Source organism: Lissotriton helveticus, chromosome 10, assembly GCF_964261635.1.
Source record: "Lissotriton helveticus chromosome 10, aLisHel1.1, whole genome shotgun sequence".
In the NCBI taxonomy this organism is placed as follows: domain Eukaryota; kingdom Metazoa; phylum Chordata; class Amphibia; order Caudata; family Salamandridae; genus Lissotriton; species Lissotriton helveticus.
Window position 1 is genome coordinate 229,041,275 of NC_136071.1, and position 19,043 is coordinate 229,060,317.

Here is a 19,043-nt window from a genome sequence, read left to right on the forward strand (position 1 = left end):
GGACCGGTTTCGGATTCATAATCCTCATCAGCCAGGCTATCTTGAATCCAGTGGCCAAGTGAGCAAGGGACTCACGTCTGAGCATACCCTGCCACACTTAGGGCGAACAAAGCGATACAAAAGGGGATGATGGACGGAGCGTTTGAGCAAATCAAACACTCACCCCCAGTCAACTGATCTGGGTTTAATCCATCACCATTCTTTAGCCCACTCAGCCACCCCATTTCAAACATGGCTATATGCAAATCAGTCTGACCCTGTGCCTCATGGGAACAGTACAGCCCGAACTGCCAAGCCATGTCTTCCATGGACCGGAAACAAGCATCCTGGGACCGGTTTCGGATTCATAATCCTCATCAGCCAGGCAATCTTGAATCCAGTGGCCAAGTGAGCAAGGGACTCACGTCTGAGCATACCCTGCCACACTTAGGGCGAACAAAGCGATACAAAAGGGGATGATGGACGGAGCGTTTGAGCAAATCAAACACTCACCCCCAGTCAACTGATCTGGGTTTAATCCATCACCATTCTTTAGCCCACTCAGCCACCCCATTTCAAACATGGCTATATGCAAATCAGTCTGACCCTGTGCCTCATGGGAACAGTACAGCCCGAACTGCCAAGCCATGTCTTCCATGGACCGGAAACAAGCCTCCTGGGACCGGTTTCGGATTCATAATCCTCATCAGCCAGGCTATCTTGAATCCAGTGGCCAAGTGAGCAAGGGACTCACGTCTGAGCATACCCTGCCACACTTAGGGCGAACAAAGCGATACAAAAGGGGATGATGGACGGAGCGTTTGAGCAAATCAAACACTCACCTCCAGTCAAATGATCTGGGTTTAATCCATCACTATTCTTTAGCCCACTCAGCCACCCCATTTCAAACATGGCTATATGCAAATCAGTCTGACCCTATGCCTCATGGGAACAGTACAGCCCGAACTGCCAAGCCATGTCTTCCATGGACCGGAAACGAGCATCTTGGGACCGGTTTCGGATTCATAATCCTCATCAGCCAGGCTATCTTGAATCCAGTGGCCAAGTGAGCAAGGGACTCACGTCTGAGCATACCCTGCCACACTTAGGGCGAACAAAGCGATACAAAAGGGGATGAGGGACGGAGCGTTTGAGCAAATCAAACACTCTCCCCCAGTCAACTGATCTGGGTTTAATCCATCACCATTCTTTAGCCCACTCAGCCACCCTATTTCAAACATGGCTATATGCAACCGGTCCTCGGAAGGTTGTTTCCGGTCCAGGGAAGGCATGGCTTGGCAGTTTGGGCTGGACTGTTCCCATGAGGCACAGGGTCAGACTGATTTGCATATAGCCATGTCTGAACTGGGGTGGCAGAGTGGGCTAAAGAACGGTGATGGATTAAACCCAGATCTTTTGACTGGGTGTGAGTGTTTGATTGATGCAGATACTCCGTCCATCCCCACCCCCTTTTGTACCGCTTTTGGCCGCCATAAGTGTGGCAGGGTATGCTCAGACGTGAGTCCCTTGCTCACTTTGCCACTGGATTCAAGCAAGCCGGGCTGAAGAAGGCTGGAATGCCAGAAACCGGTCCTCGGAAGCTTGTTTCCGGTCCAGGGAAGGCATGGCTTGGCAGTTCGGGCTGGACTGTTCCCATGAGGCACAGGGTCAGACTGATTTGCATATAGCCATGTCTGAACTGGGGTGGCAGAGTGGGCTAAAGAACGGTGATGGATTAAACCCAGATCTTTTGACTGGGTGTGAGTGTTTGATTGATTCAGATACTCCGTCCATCACCACCCCCTTTTGTACCGCTTTTGGCCGCCATAAGTGTGGCAGGGTATGCTCAGACGTGAGTCCCTTGCTCACTTTGCCACTGGATTCAAGCAAGCCGGGCTGAAGAAGGCTGGAATGCCAGAAACCGGTCCTCAGAAGCTTGTTTCCGGTCCAGGGAAGGCATGGCTTGGCAGTTCGGGCTGGACTGTTCCCATGAGGCACAGGGTCAGACTGATTTGCATATAGCCATGTCTGAACTGGGGTGGCAGAGTGGGCTAAAGAACGGTGATGGATTAAACCCAGATCTTTTGACTGGGTGTGAGTGTTTGATTGATTCTGATACTCCGTCCATCACCACCCCCTTTTGTACCGCTTTTGGCCGCCATAAGTGTGGCAGGGTATGCTCAGACGTGAGTCCCTTGCTCACTTTGCCACTGGATTCAAGCAAGCCGGGCTGAAGAAGGCTGGAATGCCAGAAACCAGTCCTCGGAAGCTTGTTTCCGGTCCAGGGAAGGCATGGCTTGGCAGTTCGGGCTGGACTGTTCCCATGAGGCACAGGGTCAGACTGATTTGCATATAGCCATGTCTGAACTGGGGTGGCAGAGTGGGCTAAAGAACGGTGATGGATTAAACCCAGATCTTTTGACTGGGTGTGAGTGTTTGATTGATTCCGATACTCCGTCCATCACCACCCCCTTTTGTACCGCTTTTGGCCGCCATAAGTGTGGCAGGGTATGCTCAGACGTGAGTCCCTTGCTCACTTTGCCACTGGATTCAAGCAAGCCGGACTGAAGAAGGCTGGAATGCCAGAAACCGGTCCTCGGAAGCTTGTTTCCGGTCCAGGGAAAGCATGGTTTGGCAGTTCGGGCTGGACTGTTCCCATGAGGCACAGGGTCAGACTGATTTGCATATAGCCATGTCTGAACTGGGGTGGCAGAGTGGGCTAAAGAACGGTGATGGATTAAACCCAGATCTTTTGACTGGGTGTGAGTGTTTGATTGATTCAGATACTCCGTCCATCACCACCCCCTTGTGTACCGCTTTTGGCCGCCATAAGTGTGGCAGGGTATGCTCAGACGTGAGTCCCTTGCTCACTTTGCCACTGGATTCAAGCAAGCCGGGCTGAAGAAGGCTGGAATGCCAGAAACCGGTCCTCGGAAGCTTGTTTCCGGTCCAGGGAAGGCATGGCTTGGCAGTTCGGGCTGGACTGTTCCCATGAGGCACAGGGTCAGACTGATTTGCATATAGCCATGTCTGAACTGGGGTGGCAGAGTGGGCTAAAGAACGGTGATGGATTAAACCCAGATCTTTTGACTGGGTGTGAGTGTTTGATTGATTCAGATACTCCGTCCATCACCACCCCTTTTTGTACCGCTGGGACAAAGTGACAGCTTATCTGGGATGGAAAGGCAAAGTCACAATGGAAACACCACTATGGGAAAGGAACATGCTAAAAGAAGTGAGTAAGATACATGGATCTGCACGGTGATTGGAATCGCCAAGGACATGGTGAAGTAGGGCAATATTAAAAAACTATGGAAGGAGTACGGCATATCACACACACAGGTTTATGAATACATGTAGATCACACACCCCCTGCGAGCTGATGTATGTGTTTGGTCTGAGTTCCCTAACTACACCCCGCTAGAAAACCAGATTGGGTTGGGGGAAGTTAGAAAGGGGACAGTATCATCCATGTATAAAACCCTAATCCACAACATGCCAGACAGTTTGACAGCTCTCTGACATAAATGGGACAGAGATCACAATGCAATGGAAGATCCTGACTGGAAAGCTGCCTTGATGCAGCTTAGAAAGGTAAGTATCAAGGTGAGGTTGCGTTCAATCGAGTTCAAGCTCATGCATTGAGATAACTATGAAAGAAGTAGATTCTGCATGCTGGGGCGGCCCCTGATGCCTAACTGTGGGAAGTGTGGTAGGGATGAAAGAACTTGTCTGTATACAATCTGGGTATTAAGCATCTCCAAGAATAATGGAACAATATATTGGGAGAAGTGGGAGCCATAGGGGAATTCAAAATCCTTTTCACACCTCAATTCATAGTTCTGGGTACCCCGGTGGTGTAATTTTTTAGATGGAAAAACACTGCATTTTGGGATTAATAGTTGCAAGAAAGGGACATTACAAGACAATTGTTTCCCACAAAAGACCAAAAGAGCAGAGGTGCCAGGAATCGAGTGGTGCATGGGAGCCGAAATAGAGTATTTGACAGCATAGGCTATCTAAATGCAATTAAAGACAGGAATTTGTAGGGGCGCATAAATGACTGTAAAGAATGGATGAGCGTGATCGATGATCCTTGCCTACATAATAAAAAGTATGAAATGTATATACGAGATGTACCCCAAGGGTGGTGACCATGTGTCCACTGAGATGTATGTCTGCTCAATGTTTAATAAAAGCAATAAAACATTTTTTTTAAAGTTCTTACATATAAAAAATAGTAAAGATGCACTATTCACTACCACACTATTAAAGGTAGGGATCTATGGCAAAATTAGCTTAAAAATCGGACACATTTAATGTAAGGCTGCTATTTCCCATTCGATACTGAAGATGTGTCAGCATTAAAGAACAGAAGGGTTACACAAGGGTTATGCAGAGAGAGGCTTTCATAACATTCATGTAAGAATACAATGTGAAGCCCAGTGTGCTGTGTGGTATGCTCATGATTGCTTTCAGATATGTATTAAGCAAATGGGTGGAAAAAGGCAAGGCCTGGCAAAACCTGTAGTCACCTCTTAAAACCCCAAATCTTACTCTGTATTGCTGTCTGCCTGAGAATGAATCCACTCTATTGGCAGGGATAACAACCTAGGTCGCAAACTAGGAGCTGGCGTACATTGCGAAAGGTCATTCTGTCTTCAAGTGCGCAGTAAGCTTCTAAATGCTATAAACAAAGAATGCCCAGGAACCAGTTATGCTTGTATCACATCTAAAAATAACCATGGCCTTGGTCCAATTTACACCCTTAGTGAATCCTGTAAATGTGTGCAATGCCGAATAAGAGCACTGCAATACTCTCTTTCAACACGTTCGTAAACTATCTATCCAAAGCACTAGATATTCCAATCCATTAAGTAGTCATTCAGACACATAACATTCATGGGTTCGGTCTGAGGTTAAAATAGGTAGTTCATCACCTAGATGAGATGGCAGAATCATCAACCGGTAGATAACACTAAATATTGCTGCCATATCACCCATTGGGACACCACTGATCATAATAACAAGAAGTGGACATAATGACTTCAGGGTTTACATAGTTCTGCCTGCCTCATGAACAACTTCACAGTACTTTAAATAAAGGCAGGTCCGGAAAGACCCAAGGTGGAGTTATAATGCTGAATATTAACGTTATTCATTTATACAATATCATATATATTTCCACAGATTATACTCATGTTGCATAAAAATTGGCAAAATAGAAATTTAGAAAACTAAAAAATTACTTACAAATATTGAAAAATCTATAACATGATTGTAGTGTCAGGGTTACACAAACAGAAAAGTCTCATGCTCTATTCTGAAGTGGTTACATACAATAAATGTGTTTGTCTATTAGCACTTCACAACTACAACAAGGGTTGTGTTTTTGACACAGTTCAGGCAAATATTATAGTATTAATACAAGAAGTAACATCCATTCATGTACTACTATCCCAGATTTTAGCTGTATGCAAAAATTGAGACACTGCGGTAATGACAGTGAAAATTAAATGTGGTGAAATGAATACAAAACCTTGAAATAGCAGAATAACCCATGAGACATGTTTAAAGGTTGATAAATTGGGCTGGTAGAAGAAAACTAAATGAATGGTTTGCTGCATTTGAAGGTTATTGAGAAGAAAACCTGACCAATGTGGACTGTGGTTTAGAAGGTGCTTTGAATGTACAAGAGCTAAAGAATTTATAGATTAATATTATCAACTCTTCTGTGGAACAATCTCTACTTCTACCACAATAATAAGATTCACAAAACTATATGGACTGATTTGTATATTTAGAAATAAATAAGCACTTCCAGACAAGCCAACATCTTTGTAAATATTTCACTAGTAAACTGATTATCTAATGATAGGCAAGTATCTTCAAGCTATTAAATAATTTTGAAAATATGTAATCTGTAGGATAACTGGTGTGCAGAACGTATTGCGCCAGGCAATTTTTCCTCTTTTACACTTAATTACTGAAATGAAAAGGACCTCACTGTGCTTTCAGATGCCCACCTCTGTGTAGGGAAACATCAAAGCAGCATCACTGCCACTGAGCCACAAGGCAGGTAAAAATGGGATGTAAATACATCGCTTAGTCACACAAAAGTTGCTTAATTGATCAATGTATTCCCTAGTTACCTTCAACATGAAGCACACAGCATCAAGCTCAGTCTGGCCTTTCAGCGGTTGATCTCCCATGAACCTCATGATAGCTGAAAAAGAGAGTTCCACGTATTCATTGCAAGTCCAATTCAAGCATACACAGCAATGATGGCAGGTGGGTCGTTAATACATATGTGATACAAGAACAGCTTGGGATCCCCATAAAAGCCACTCTTCCTTCTATGCACCTTCCTTTTTTTTTTTATAAAGACTTTTATTCGGCACCAAATAGAATGCACAGTAGGTTACAACAAACCAGAACAATAGATGCGTATTATTGGACGATGCCATACACGTCAATTGAAGAAGAGCAATGCAGGAGCGGGATAGTTCAGGCATGGTTGATCAGAAATACAGAGTGCCATTTTCCAATATAGGAGAATTATAAAGTCAAAGAAAAAAAAAAATGAACAAAGTGCAATAAAAACAAGAAATACATAATACAGCAAAGGAAAATAAATCAACAAGCATGCGAGAGTCAAGAAGGCAAGTCGGGCAGCACAATTACAGGTAAGTAGTGAGAACGCCGTGGTGGCCTAGGACATAGCTCACGCATCTCGCTACAGGTCCACCATCGCAGGTCTCTCCTCAGTAAGGAGCGAAACTCCACCGGTGACAAGCATCATACATTGAAACACATCAGATCTCATGCCCACACCCCACCCTCCCATCTAAGTCAAACCACAGCGCCGAGCCAAAAGTGGTGAGTGTGACATCCGATGGCATCGGGCGGGCGGAGGGGCCGCTCACAGCCTAACCCACCCCTTCCGGGACAATGGAATGAAGGGATTGGGACTGCGCCTTCTGGGTCAATTTTTCGACATAGCTGCGGTACGGCCCCCATATGTCTGTCGGACGGGAGGCCGAAGGGAGCAAGGCCGAAAACTCCACGCTGTTAACATTGCAGTGGGCCACACTCCTCAGCCATGCGGCAACCGTCGGAGCGCGGCGCGCGCCCCAGAGCAGCGCAACCTCCCTCTTGGCAAGAAGGAAGCACAAGGAAGCAAGCCTACGGAGAGGTTGTGGGAAGTTAGTCACATAGCCCAATAAAGCAATTTCGGGGGTGGGATGTAGTGTCAAGCCCAGTATTTCACCCAAGACCCGGTGGACATCCAGCCAGTAGGCGTGTATCTTCGGGCACGTCCAAGACAGGTGGGCAAAGTCAGCATGAGGAGAGGCGCACCTAGGGCAACTGTGTGGTCTGGCAGCGTCTATTTTATGGGCAAGCGCGGGGGTGTGATACATCCTTCGTAGAAACTTGAAATGAAGAAGCTTGTGCCTACTATTCATGGACACTGTCTTGGTAACAGCGCAGCATGCCTCCCACTGGTCATCAGTAATCTGGTTGCCCAAGTCCCTCTCCCACGCAGCGCGCACCGCGGTGTCAAAAGAGGGAAGAGATGTCATACACAGCTTGTATAGTCGCGACACTACGTGAGCGCTCGTTTGGGATTGTATGACGAACGTGAGTGCCGGGTCCTCGGGCGGTGACAGTGGGAACGTTGGGAATTCAGCGCGCAGCATGGAGCGGAGCCTGGCCAAGGTGAACGCGTCCATAAACGAGCGGTCCTCGAAGCGGGGATCCTCCGTCAACGAAAAGGCATGTCCCTCAGGGAACAGATCGCCAATAGTGTGCAGTTGGAACTTGGACAGTGTGCGGTCAACTATCGCCTCACCCGTGATGGGGAGCCAGTGAGGGTTGGGGAGAGGGAGCGAGGGAGAGTACAACTTGTCCATGCGGAGTAGTCTCCGTAACTTATCCCAGGCCCAGCTAGTCGTGGAGACCGGCTGAATGTCCTGTGGATCGCGGGGAAGTCCCTTGGGAAGTATGGAACAAAGCGGCACCGGAAGAGCCGTATTGGCCTCAGGTCGCAAGAAGGGGATCCTGGCATCCGGGTGGAACCAGGAGTGCGCGTACGAGCATTGCGCCACCAGGTAGTAAAGGTGAAAGTCCGGCATCCCGAACCCTCCTCGTTCATAAGGTAAGGTTAACGTGCGCCAAGCAACACGAGGGTTTTTGCCGCCCCATACCAGGCGCAGCAGGGCAGAGCGAAGCTGTGCAAAGAAAACCTTGGTCAGAGGGATCGGGATATTAGTGAACAAGTATAAGAATCGAGGGAGGACAACCATCTTGACAATGGCAATCCTTCCAGCCATGGACAGCGGAAGACGGAGCCAACGCTCCGTACTCTCCTCCAAAAAATCCAGGGCGCGCCCATAATTCAGTCTCACAATGGATACCGCATCCAGGTGGATGTGTATTCCAAGGTATTTGACCGAATCGGTGCACCACTCCAAAGGGAAGGGGCAATCCCATCGCGCCGTGGAGGGTGTCAAGGGAAAAATGAGCGACTTGTGCCAATTAATCTTCAGGCCAGAGTATGAGCCGAATCGTGCGATCTCATGGATCAAGGGTTCCAAGTTCGTACTAGGGGTGCGGACATACAGGACTGTGTCGTCCGCATATAAAGAGACAAGTAGAGGACCCGTGCGGAATTGTAGACCTCTGTGGAGGTGCTTCTCCTGAAAATGACGGACTAAAGGGTCCATTGCCAGAATATAAAGGAGTGGGGACAGCGGACAGCCCTGCCTGGTACCTCGGGAGAGCGCAAAGTTTTTAGTTATGGTGCCGTTTAAACGGATACGTGCCGTGGGAGCAGTGTATAGCAATTCTACCGTGGCCACATACATCGCAGGCATTCCCATTCTGCGCATGATGGATAAAAAAAAGGGCCATTCCAGTGTATCGAACGCTTTCTCAGCGTCTAGGAAGACCGCAGCAGCCGGGACGGAGGGGTCTATTTTATGTAGAACCGAGAACAGCGTACGGAGGTTGAGGGAGGTGGACCTGTGGGGGACAAAGCCGGATTGAGCCGGCGCGACCAGGGAATCTACAAGAAGCGCCAAACGGATAGCTAGGGCTTTCGCTAGGATTTTATAGTCAAGGTTGAGGAGGGACAGGGGGCGGTAAGAGCTACAGTGGGAGGGATCACGGCCCGACTTGGGAAGCAGAACTATGACTGCCTCACGGAGGGTGGGGGGGAGCACGCCCGTCTCCAACGCCTCCGCATAGACCTCCATCAAGCGTGGCACCAGCTCTTCTTTGTACTCCTTATAAAAATCGGCAGTAAACCCATCCAGGCCAGGCGCAGAGGAGCACCTCATCGAGTCTATAGCCTCAATTATGTAGTCCGGAGTGATGGGATCCGCCAGAAAGTCTTGCATATGTTTCTCGAGGTAGACCATGGCTATTTCGTTAAGGTAGGGCCCTGGGTCGCAGTTGGCATCAGTTAGCGATGAAGTGTAAAGACGGGTGTAGTAGGCTAGAAAGGCATCACAAACATCGGGAGTGGAGTAGTGTCTAGTGCCCTGAGCGTCGTAGATGTCGGTTATGTACGCCGCTTGGTATGGCGGGCGGAGCATCTGCGCTAGCAACTTGCCCGGTCTTTCCCCCTCCCCATACTGTCGCGCTGTGTAGTGCTTACCCAGAAATCGGAGCTCTCTATTCGCAGCGTCCCTAAAGTCTAGCAGGAGTTCTAGGCGCCTGGCCTCCCGGTCCGGGGAGGGATCCCCAAGTATCTCCCTATCCAGTGCTGAGAGGTCGGCCTCTAGGCGGGTTAGAGTGGTGCGAGTGTCACGAAGGGCCCCAACATGTTTGGCGATACAGACCCCTCTGATGGTAGCCTTAAAACCCTCCCACAGTGTTGCCCAGGAGGCCACCGAACCCGTGTTAATGTCAAAGTAGTCATCAATGGCTGTGCGGACCTCCTCCGTGAAAGTCGGGTCAAGCAAGGCCTTGCTTGGGAAACGCCACTGCCTCTCATACCCTCCCAGTCTCGGGACTGCCAGTGTCAGTACCACCGGTGAGTGATCGGACAGAGTGCGCGGGGGCGTGGAAAGGGAGCGCATCCAACCGGCCACTCCTGGAGAGAGCAGCCAGTAGTCGAGTCTGGTGCTGGTGTTATGGTAGCCTGAGTGGTGTGTGTACGCAGGGGATTGTGGGTGCGCCCTGGCCTCGACGTCAATTAGGGAAAAGTGGGAGCAGATGTCCGCCACCACTGCGCGGGAAAGAGGTTTGCAATCAGGGGAGAGGGAGGTGCTGTCCCTGTCAGGGGTCATCAAGAGGTTAAAGTCACCCCCCAACGCCAGTAAGTCAATGTCAGAGCGAAGTAGCAGAAGCTGTATGTGTTGAAAAAAGGCAGGGGAGTCGACATTAGGGCCGTACACACACGCCAAGGCTATTTTATACCCATGCAGCATTCCAGAGACAAGCACAAACCTACCCTCTTCGTCAGTCATGCTATCGAGCAAAACAAAGGGAACACGATTATGAACCAGTATCGCCACCCCTCTTGCGTATCTACTATAACATGAAAACACCCTATGCGCACCCCAACCCTTAGCCAGAGACTGAGTGTCCGAAGGCAACAAATGGGTTTCCTGCAGGAACAGCACATCTACCCTGTGGCGCACAGCATAGTTCAGAACCTGTCTGCGCTTCCGTGTGGTGTTCAGACCACGGACATTCCAAGTCATCATCGTTAGCATGGAGGGGCCAGCCCTAAGACCTATCCCGGCCATGGCATCACATCAAGAATGATCAAGAAAACAGCGTATTCGGCAAGCCCGGCCAATGAGTCTCGCAAGAAGATGCAACCAAAAAAAAACCACAAATACAACACACAACCCATCCCCCACCCGCCACCCAGCCTCCCGACATCCCCAGGAAGGCAGACCCCCATCAAAGGGAAAAACACATCAAAAATTGACATGTATGAAAACCACAATTGCAAGAAGTACAGATTCGGAAAAAAAAACAAAAAAAAACCAAACCCTTAAAGCAAGTGAACAAGCAGGCGTACACCTTGGGGGGTAGCAACGCCTCGCCACACGGGCCATCCGGCAGAGCGAACACTATAGCAATGGTCGTGCAACAAACCAGAAAGAATGAACCATTAATTCCATATCGGATAACATACAAAGAGGAGAAGAGTCAGGAGAGTCAGCCTCTGTCCGCATCCGCAAAAAGGTCGGCGCTGGACTGCGTGTCAGTGCGCGGGGGAGAATGTCCTCCAGAGCCAGAGGGGGACGAGGAGCGTCGCCGCTTGTAGCCGGCACAAAAGTCCTGCGCCTCAGCCGGTGAGTCAAAAATGCGGAATCTTCCATCCGCTTCCACCTTCAATCTCGCAGGATTCTATGCACCTTCCTTAAACTGTACCATCATTAAAACTACACCAAAATACCACCACCACTAGATAGAGGAACTATCATTTGCACTCTTCATCACATCGGAGGTAACAACAGAACCCATAATTTAAGACCTGGAGACTGAACTAATGATTGGCAATTAGGCAGGAGTAACACTTCTAGGAACTGGTAATTTCTAGTATCCACAGAGTCTGGAGGCTCCTTGCAAACACCTTTAGTGATTTAGGTGTTAGGCCAAGAATGTCCCCTCATGGCAAACTGTCATGCCACTCGGCCCTAACTAACCTGACTCCATGCAAAACTGGTATCTGCTTATCCTTCAGCCCCATCTAACAGAATATCATGCATGTGTGCTGAGACATACACCCAGAATTCACCTTTAGCTCTGAGGTCAGACATGGTTATACCAAAACGTGCTCTCAAGTGAATGCAAGACTACCATCTGTGCCAATTGGGACATGTACTGTGAGTCATGGTGGCAGCATACTGTTTGGGAATCCATAGTACTGCACAGTCTTTTTATCTGATATCAGGTGAGAGTATCATGCCTACAGGCCTACTCACGTAAAGTTCTGCCTACATGTCACGTCCAGACCCTGTGCTTACAACTCTGTCTGTAGGTCAAAAACATGTGTATTCATGGTGAATGGTAGCAGGACTCCATGTCGTTTGTGAATGTGTGAGAAGGTAGTAGGTTCCATTTTGGATTAAGGCACACAATGAAGGTTGTGATAATGACTGTCTGGGAAGTGAAAGTGTTTTTCCCCTATATTCTTTTCAGAGGGGTATAGTCCTACACATTGAATTGTGAAGGGAAGGAGACAGGGCTGCATTTTGAAATTCTTTTGTCATCGTTTCAGCAGGGATTGTTGTTTATTCCTCCCTGGGCACTGCCATTGGCTTAATGGTCGGTAATGGCGTGTCAGCAGATTCCATTGTTAGAGGGAGAGAAGTTTTTAGGCAGAACGTGGTCCTTTCATCTACCCCTTGAGTGGCGCCTCAAGGAAGGATGAAACCAGCCAGGTGCAGAGTATCACACTTACTGTGCTCATGGTATGCGCACTCCTACCTGGAGCTGGCCAACCTGCTGGGAGATCCATCACTTTACTTAAAGACTATGGGCCTGATTTAGAGTTTGGTGGATGACTATTTACTCTATCAGGGTGAGAGATTTAAGTACTCCATCGCCCTGAGAGGGCACCTGGCCACCAAATTTGGAGATCTCCATCTCTAGCATCAACTTGTGGAACTGCAGCGTCACAAACGAATTTCAGTGCTTTTGCATGTGACTTGAGAAGGATCGCTAGTAACCACTTGAGGAACTACGGCCACAAGAAAGGATTTCCATCTGACTCAAGAGGTACCTCTAGTAATGACTTGAAAAATGCAGGTTTGTGAACCAAATATATACATGTGAACAAGGGCTCTTGAAGCCCGAAACGCGTATTGCCCTCCTGTTTTTACCAGCTGCAATAAAGTAAGAGCCTGTGAAATACGTGGTCCGTCTCCTGCTTTGCCTCGCCGGTCCTGGGTGGATCAGGAAGTGGCGTTCGTGGAGTTTTATGCATATATACATACATATATACATACATACATATATATATATATATATATATATATATATATATATTATTCTCCAACTGGTAATGTAGCAGCGCCTCTGCCACTATTCACAGCGCGCAAACAACAATAATCGTCCGGAGTCAGGCTTGACAAATTACTTCTTTATTTTGTCATTAAAGTGCAGGGTGCAGGGATCATCAAACAGACGCGTTTCGGGCGCGGACGCCCTTGCTCACTGTCCAAAAATAAATGCTGGATACAACCTTTCCTTTGAGTGCGCTCCATTTGTCACTTTTCATGAGAAGTGATTCATTGTTTGATATATCTACATATATATATATATATATAACTATATTCACTGACAAAACCAATGGTTCAAGGATGTTACAGTTAGGAAATAGAATTTTAAAAACCGTAGAAAATTCGAAGGTTCCAGGGACGTTATAGTTAGGCTTAGATTTCACATGCACAAAACCCTAGATATTCAGCAGTCATACTTACCTGAGCTTGCTACAAATTATGCCCCGCAATGCACTGCTTATGACTACACATATTACATTGCTCATGACATGGTCAGTGAAATCACTGGTGGCATCTCAAATGGCATCACTGATGACATCATGCAGTGACTGTCTCTTCTAAAAGTTTAAGAGTGTTGAACATATATACTAAGCTACTACAAAAGTTAAAATAGTATACTTTGTGTACTACTAATGAGTGATACTACTTCTAAAATACAACATGTGAGTGGCTGGTTGACTGTGCGTATCTATGTGTGAGTGGAAGTCTGAGTGTCTGTAGGTTGTGTGAGTGGCAGTATGGGTGTGTATGCGGGTGTGTGAGTAGCTGTATGGGTAAGTGAGTGGCTGTGTGAATGGGTGTATTGTGAGTGAGTGAGTGGGTGTGTGAGTGGCTGTATGAGTGAGCAAGTGGCTGTGTGAGTGCCTGTAAGAGTGGGTGGGTGAGTGGGTATGTGAGTGCATGTATGGGTGATTGAGTGGCTGTGTGAGTGGCTGTATGAGTGAGTGGCTGGGTGAGTAAGTGGCTGTTTGAGGGAGTGTTTAGTTAAGTGAGCTGGTCTGGGAGTAGCTGCATTGGAGAGTGAGTGTCTGTGTGAGTGGCTGTAAGGGTGAGTGAGCGGGTGGGTGAATAGTTGTATGGATGTGTGTATGGGTATATAAGTGGTTATGAGGTTGATTGAGTGGATGTGTGAGTGGTTGTATGGGTGAGTGAGTGACTGTGTTGACAGGCTATGTGGGTGAGTGAGTGCCTGTATGGGTGAATATGCGGGTGTGTGAGTAGCTGTGTAGGTGAGTGTGTGGCTGTGTGAGTGGTTGTATGGGTGAGTGAGTGGTTGTGTGAGTGGATGTATGAGTGAGTGAGTGTGAGTGGCTCTATGGATGAGTGAGTGTGTGTAGTTCTATGGGTCTGTGTGGGATTGTGTGCATGTGTGTGGTTCTGTGGATGATGCCATCATTGATGTCATTTGAGAAGTCATCAGTGATCTCACTGACCATGTCACAGGTGATGTATGTGAGACCATAAGCAGTGCCTTGCGGGGGCATAAGTTATAGTTACCTCAGGTAATTATAACTGCTATAGGTGCTGAATTGCTATGGTTTTGTGGGTTTGAAATCTGAGCCTAACTATAATGTCAGTTTTTTCAGTTAATTTCTAAGGTTTTTTAAAATTCCATTTTCTTACTGTAACCTCCCATTAACCTTTGTTATTATTTTTTTTGTCAAACCTTTTTTTATTGCAGAACCAAAGGCATAGCATCTTAAACAGGTATCATTACATCAGCGTAGGATCCCCGTCCCCATGTCTGTACAACCATCCTTCAAACACATTTAACCTTTGTTATTATCAACACATTTCTAGATTTTTTAATGTTATTTCCTAACTATAATGTCCCTGTAACTTTGTTTTTTTTAGTGAATTTTGAAGGTTTTTTAAAATTTTATTTCCCAAATGTAAACTTTGAGAGTGGGTGTGTGAGTGGCTGTATAGGTCGGTGAGTGAGTGTGTGAGTGGCTGTATGAGTCTGTGAGAGGGTGAGTGAGTGGCTGTATGGTCTGTGAGTAGTTGTGGGAGTGGCTGTATGGGTCAGTGAGTGGGTGTGTGAGTGGCTATATGAATCTGTGAGTTGGTGTGTGAGTGGCTATAAGGGTGTGTGAGTAGGATTGTGAGTGGTTGTACGGGTCTGTGAGTGGGTGTGTGAGTAGCTGTGTGGGTAAAACTGTGAGTGGCCGTATGGGTCTGTGAGTGGGTGTGGGAGGGGCTGTATGAGTCTGTGTGTGAGTGAGTGGCTGTATGGATCTGTAAGTAGCTATGTGAGTAGCTGTATGGGGGTGTGAATCTGTGAGCAGACGTGAGAGTGGCTGAATGGGTATGTGAGTGAGTGTCTTAGTGTCTGTGTGGGTGTGCCAGTAGCTGTGTGAATGACTGGGCCAGAACAAAAACTCACCTGCCCCTTTATCTAACAAGAGTTCACAGTTTTGCACAAAATGTCTCCCCAACTGAAGTATTTTCTACTGGGTAATTAGAAAGTGCTAACTCGTTGGGTAAATGTCTAGTGCATATTCTACAACTATAGCTGCATAATGGACAAGGAGGAAATGCCTCCAGTGACCTTTCATTTCGGCAATGTGATTGTTCCTTGTGCTTCTTCTTCCACAAATCTGCGATAACATGAATTCTCCTACAGAGAAGATGAAGACACTACAAAGATGTGGATCTTCACCAAACAAGGGTACTTCCTCTTAACTATATAAAGTGAGTGGGGATGTGGCCTAACGGCTAGAGCAGTTGACCTTGAAGGTTGGGAATCGGGTTCCAGTTTCGCCAAAATTGGTGGGAAATGCATGGGGAGCTTTAGTAGGCTGTTCAACATACTGGCAAAAAGAGGGAAGACCTTTACATACTACTACTGCACAACAGTCCACATAGCAATTCACCCGACGACACTGAGCTCTACGATTTGAAACACACTTTTGTTAAACATTTTTAAAAAAACATTAAAATTCAATGAAAAAAGCAAAGTTTCAAGCTTAGTTATAGTAGGAATACATTTTTCTCTATGCAAACCAAACTTGAAAAATTCTAAAGTTATAGCTGTAGCTTTCATTTACAATTTATCCACCACCTTCAAATTATTATAAGTAGCACACCTCATTAAACACTCTTTTCGGCTCGCTAACCAGACAACACTAACTATAACTCGCCTCTCTATAAATTACTGTATATGAGGAGGTGGGGGAAGCATAGCCCCCCTCCCCAGCCTTTACAGGCCCAGAGGAAGCCCACCCACAGGGAGAACATTAATGTATATGGAGAGGGGGAACTTGCAGCCCTCTTCCCCAAGCTATCAGAGGCCTCAGGTATCCCACTCACTGGCCACCATATGTCAAAAAGGGGTCTCTAAAGGCCCCAGAGACCCCATCCTCCGGGGCTGCTAAACTCTTGAGAAGAGAGGGGGCCCCCTCCACAAACAATAAATGGCCCGGGACCCAATCCCCTGCAGCCAGCTTACTAGCAATGTCTTGGGTATCCCAGCCCAGGACATAGTGTTTTGGGTAGGGAAATCCATGTTTGCTCCAACTTGGCAAGAGCTTTTTCAAATCTCCCAACCTGCAGGAGCAAACACAAAGTATGCTCTCAGCGGGCCGGAGCTGTAAAAATGTTCCCGCCATCTAGGATCAGACATCAAGTCAGACTCCTGCGGGGGCGAGCGGTCTGATTGGCTGCAAGCAACATCAGAAAAATGTTGCTGGCAGGGATTACAAGCCTGAGGAATTTAGTACTCTGTGATGAACTTAAAAAAATATATATATATAAGGGGCAAGGTAGATATACCTGCCCTTCGATGCTCCACTGGGGGAACCTAGAGGGACATCCCCTGGGGTCAAAATAAAAAAGCAGCAATTTTTTGCTACAATCTGGCAAGACTCTTGTGGAATAAAAATTAAAATAAAAAAATGGGAGCCTGGGGCTTCACTGTTTACTTAAGGGGAGGGGCTCCCCGAGTCATTTTTCGATCCCAGGAACCGCATCTCTGGGGCCCAATTTAGCTTTTCAGGGGGGGGGGAATTCCCTCCCTAAAATCGGCCCCAGGAACCCATCCTCGGGGTCAAATTGTATCATTTATAGGAGGGGCTCCTTGAGCAATATTCAGCCACTGTGAAACCATACCCTGGGCCCCACAGTATTTGTTAAGGGGAGGGGGCAGTGCAGCCCTCTTACAGGGCCTTTAAAAGGCCCTATGGATCCCATTACCCAAGGCCATGCCTTTGAAAAACAGGGAAGGTTGGCCCCTTGGCCTCCCCTCCATGAGCTTTTAATGGCTCCGGGGACCCCTTTCCCAGGGCCGGCTCACTTGCTGTGTCCCAGGGAGCTTACCCCTGGGACACTGCAGTTTCTCTGCTCACTGCAGTTTATCTGCTCACACTGGCGCAGGCAAGGACACGTGTTTGCTCTAGCTCTAGCATGACAAATGCATTTTTAATCTCCTGCCAAATGGGAGCAAACACAAAGTGTGCTCCCAGCATGTGGGAGCTTTGAAAATGCTCCCGCCAGATGAGAGCAGACTTGAGATCTGTTTCCCTGTCCGCATTGATGCAGGCATAGAAACAGATCAACAGATTACTCTCGCCTGGAGGGAACAGCCTAAACAGCATGTGGTTGTTGGGCACCCACCTTTAATTGAGGCAGGGCCCTGGGGATGGAGTCCCTGGGGTCGAATACAGCTCAAGGCGGAGGCTGCGCAATCCCCCCCTTTGAAATAAGTTGTGACCGGGGGAATGGGGTGCCCAGGGCACGCGGCTCTCTCACCTTGTCATATATATATATATATTACCTACTGGTGGTTGCCAGTAGGTAGTTAGAGTTAGCACCTAGTTTCCATAGGACATTTTTTTTTGATTTGCTAATAACTTTGGCGTTATTTGACAAATCTTTGCGAAATTCTCCCCCAAAAAGGCCTATCCAGTTCAGCTCCTATCCAGAAAGTTTTGGGGTGATTCGTCAAGCAGGGGCTGAGAAAAAAGGGGGGGTCTCAGAACACGTTTTCCCTATGTTAATTTCTATAGAAAATTTTTAGTCAGTCTATAGCCGAACTGCTGAACGGAATTACCCCAAATTTTGCAAAAAGGTGGCGCTTGGTTCAGAAAGCGACCTTTTTTTTTTTAAATGGTGTAAATCCGTTCAGTAGTTGCTGAGAAATTTAAAAAAGAAAAGTTTGGATATCTATGGCCGCGGTGGAGTCGCGACCCCTCCCGACCACAAGCTTTATTCTAATTGGCTGAGCCCCTAGGCCTGCTCAGGGGGTCCCACAAGGACCCCCAGGCCAAAGAAAAGTATTTAAAAAAAAGAATCGGCCGTATTCGCGCTGGGTGTGTGAATCCGGAAAGCCCCCTGGAGGGTCAGGTCCCGGGGAACTTATAAATTATGTTGCGGGGGTTCGCGGGGCCCCCGCAGCTCCAGGTACCACCATCTCCCCGGGGCCTATTAAATTAAATGCGGGTGTCGTGCAGCCCCCCGTAGCCCCGGGGACTGCCCCCTCCCGGGGCTTCCTAAAAAATAGCGTGGGGGTCCCAACCCCCCACGCTGCTCCGGGCACCCCCACCTCCCCGGAGCATTTATGAAAATTGGTGGGGGGCCTCGAGGACCCCCAAGCCCCGGGGACTGCCACCTCCCCGGAGATAAAAAAATAATTAGTATGGGGGCACAAGCCCCCCACACTGCCCTGGGGACCACCACCAGCCCCGGGGCACTTAATATTGAGATGTGGGGTCCCTAGCGGCCCCCCAGCTCGGAGACCACCACCTCCCCGGGGCTTTGAAATGGAGGGAGGGTGGCTGCGCAGCCCCCCTCCTGGAGCCCTTGATGGCCCTGGGGACCCCCCCATCCCCAGGGCCGGCTCCTGCAGTGTCCCTGGGTGCCAACCCCGGGACACTGCTGTTTACAATGACAGGACGGGAGTCACGCGGCTCCCGCCTTGTTATTGCAAACTCTGCTTTGCTTCATTGAAGCGAGAGCAGGGAAACCTGCTCTCGCTTCAATGAAGCAAAGCACAATTGCTTTTCCATAAGGGGAGCTGCATGTCAACAGCTCAACATG

The 19,043-nt window shown here is 48.0% G+C and overlaps 1 protein-coding gene across 1 annotated transcript in view; it reads right to left on the bottom strand.

The window, feature by feature from the left end:
- MYO15A (myosin XVA) overlaps nt 1-19,043 on the bottom strand; it is a 1,426,381-nt gene that overhangs the window by 247,774 nt on the left and 1,159,564 nt on the right. The window contains exon 53 of the mRNA XM_078662701.1: nt 6,132-6,205. Coding sequence (XP_078518827.1) covers nt 6,132-6,205 — 74 coding nt within the window. The remainder of the gene's footprint in view (nt 1-6,131; nt 6,206-19,043) is intronic.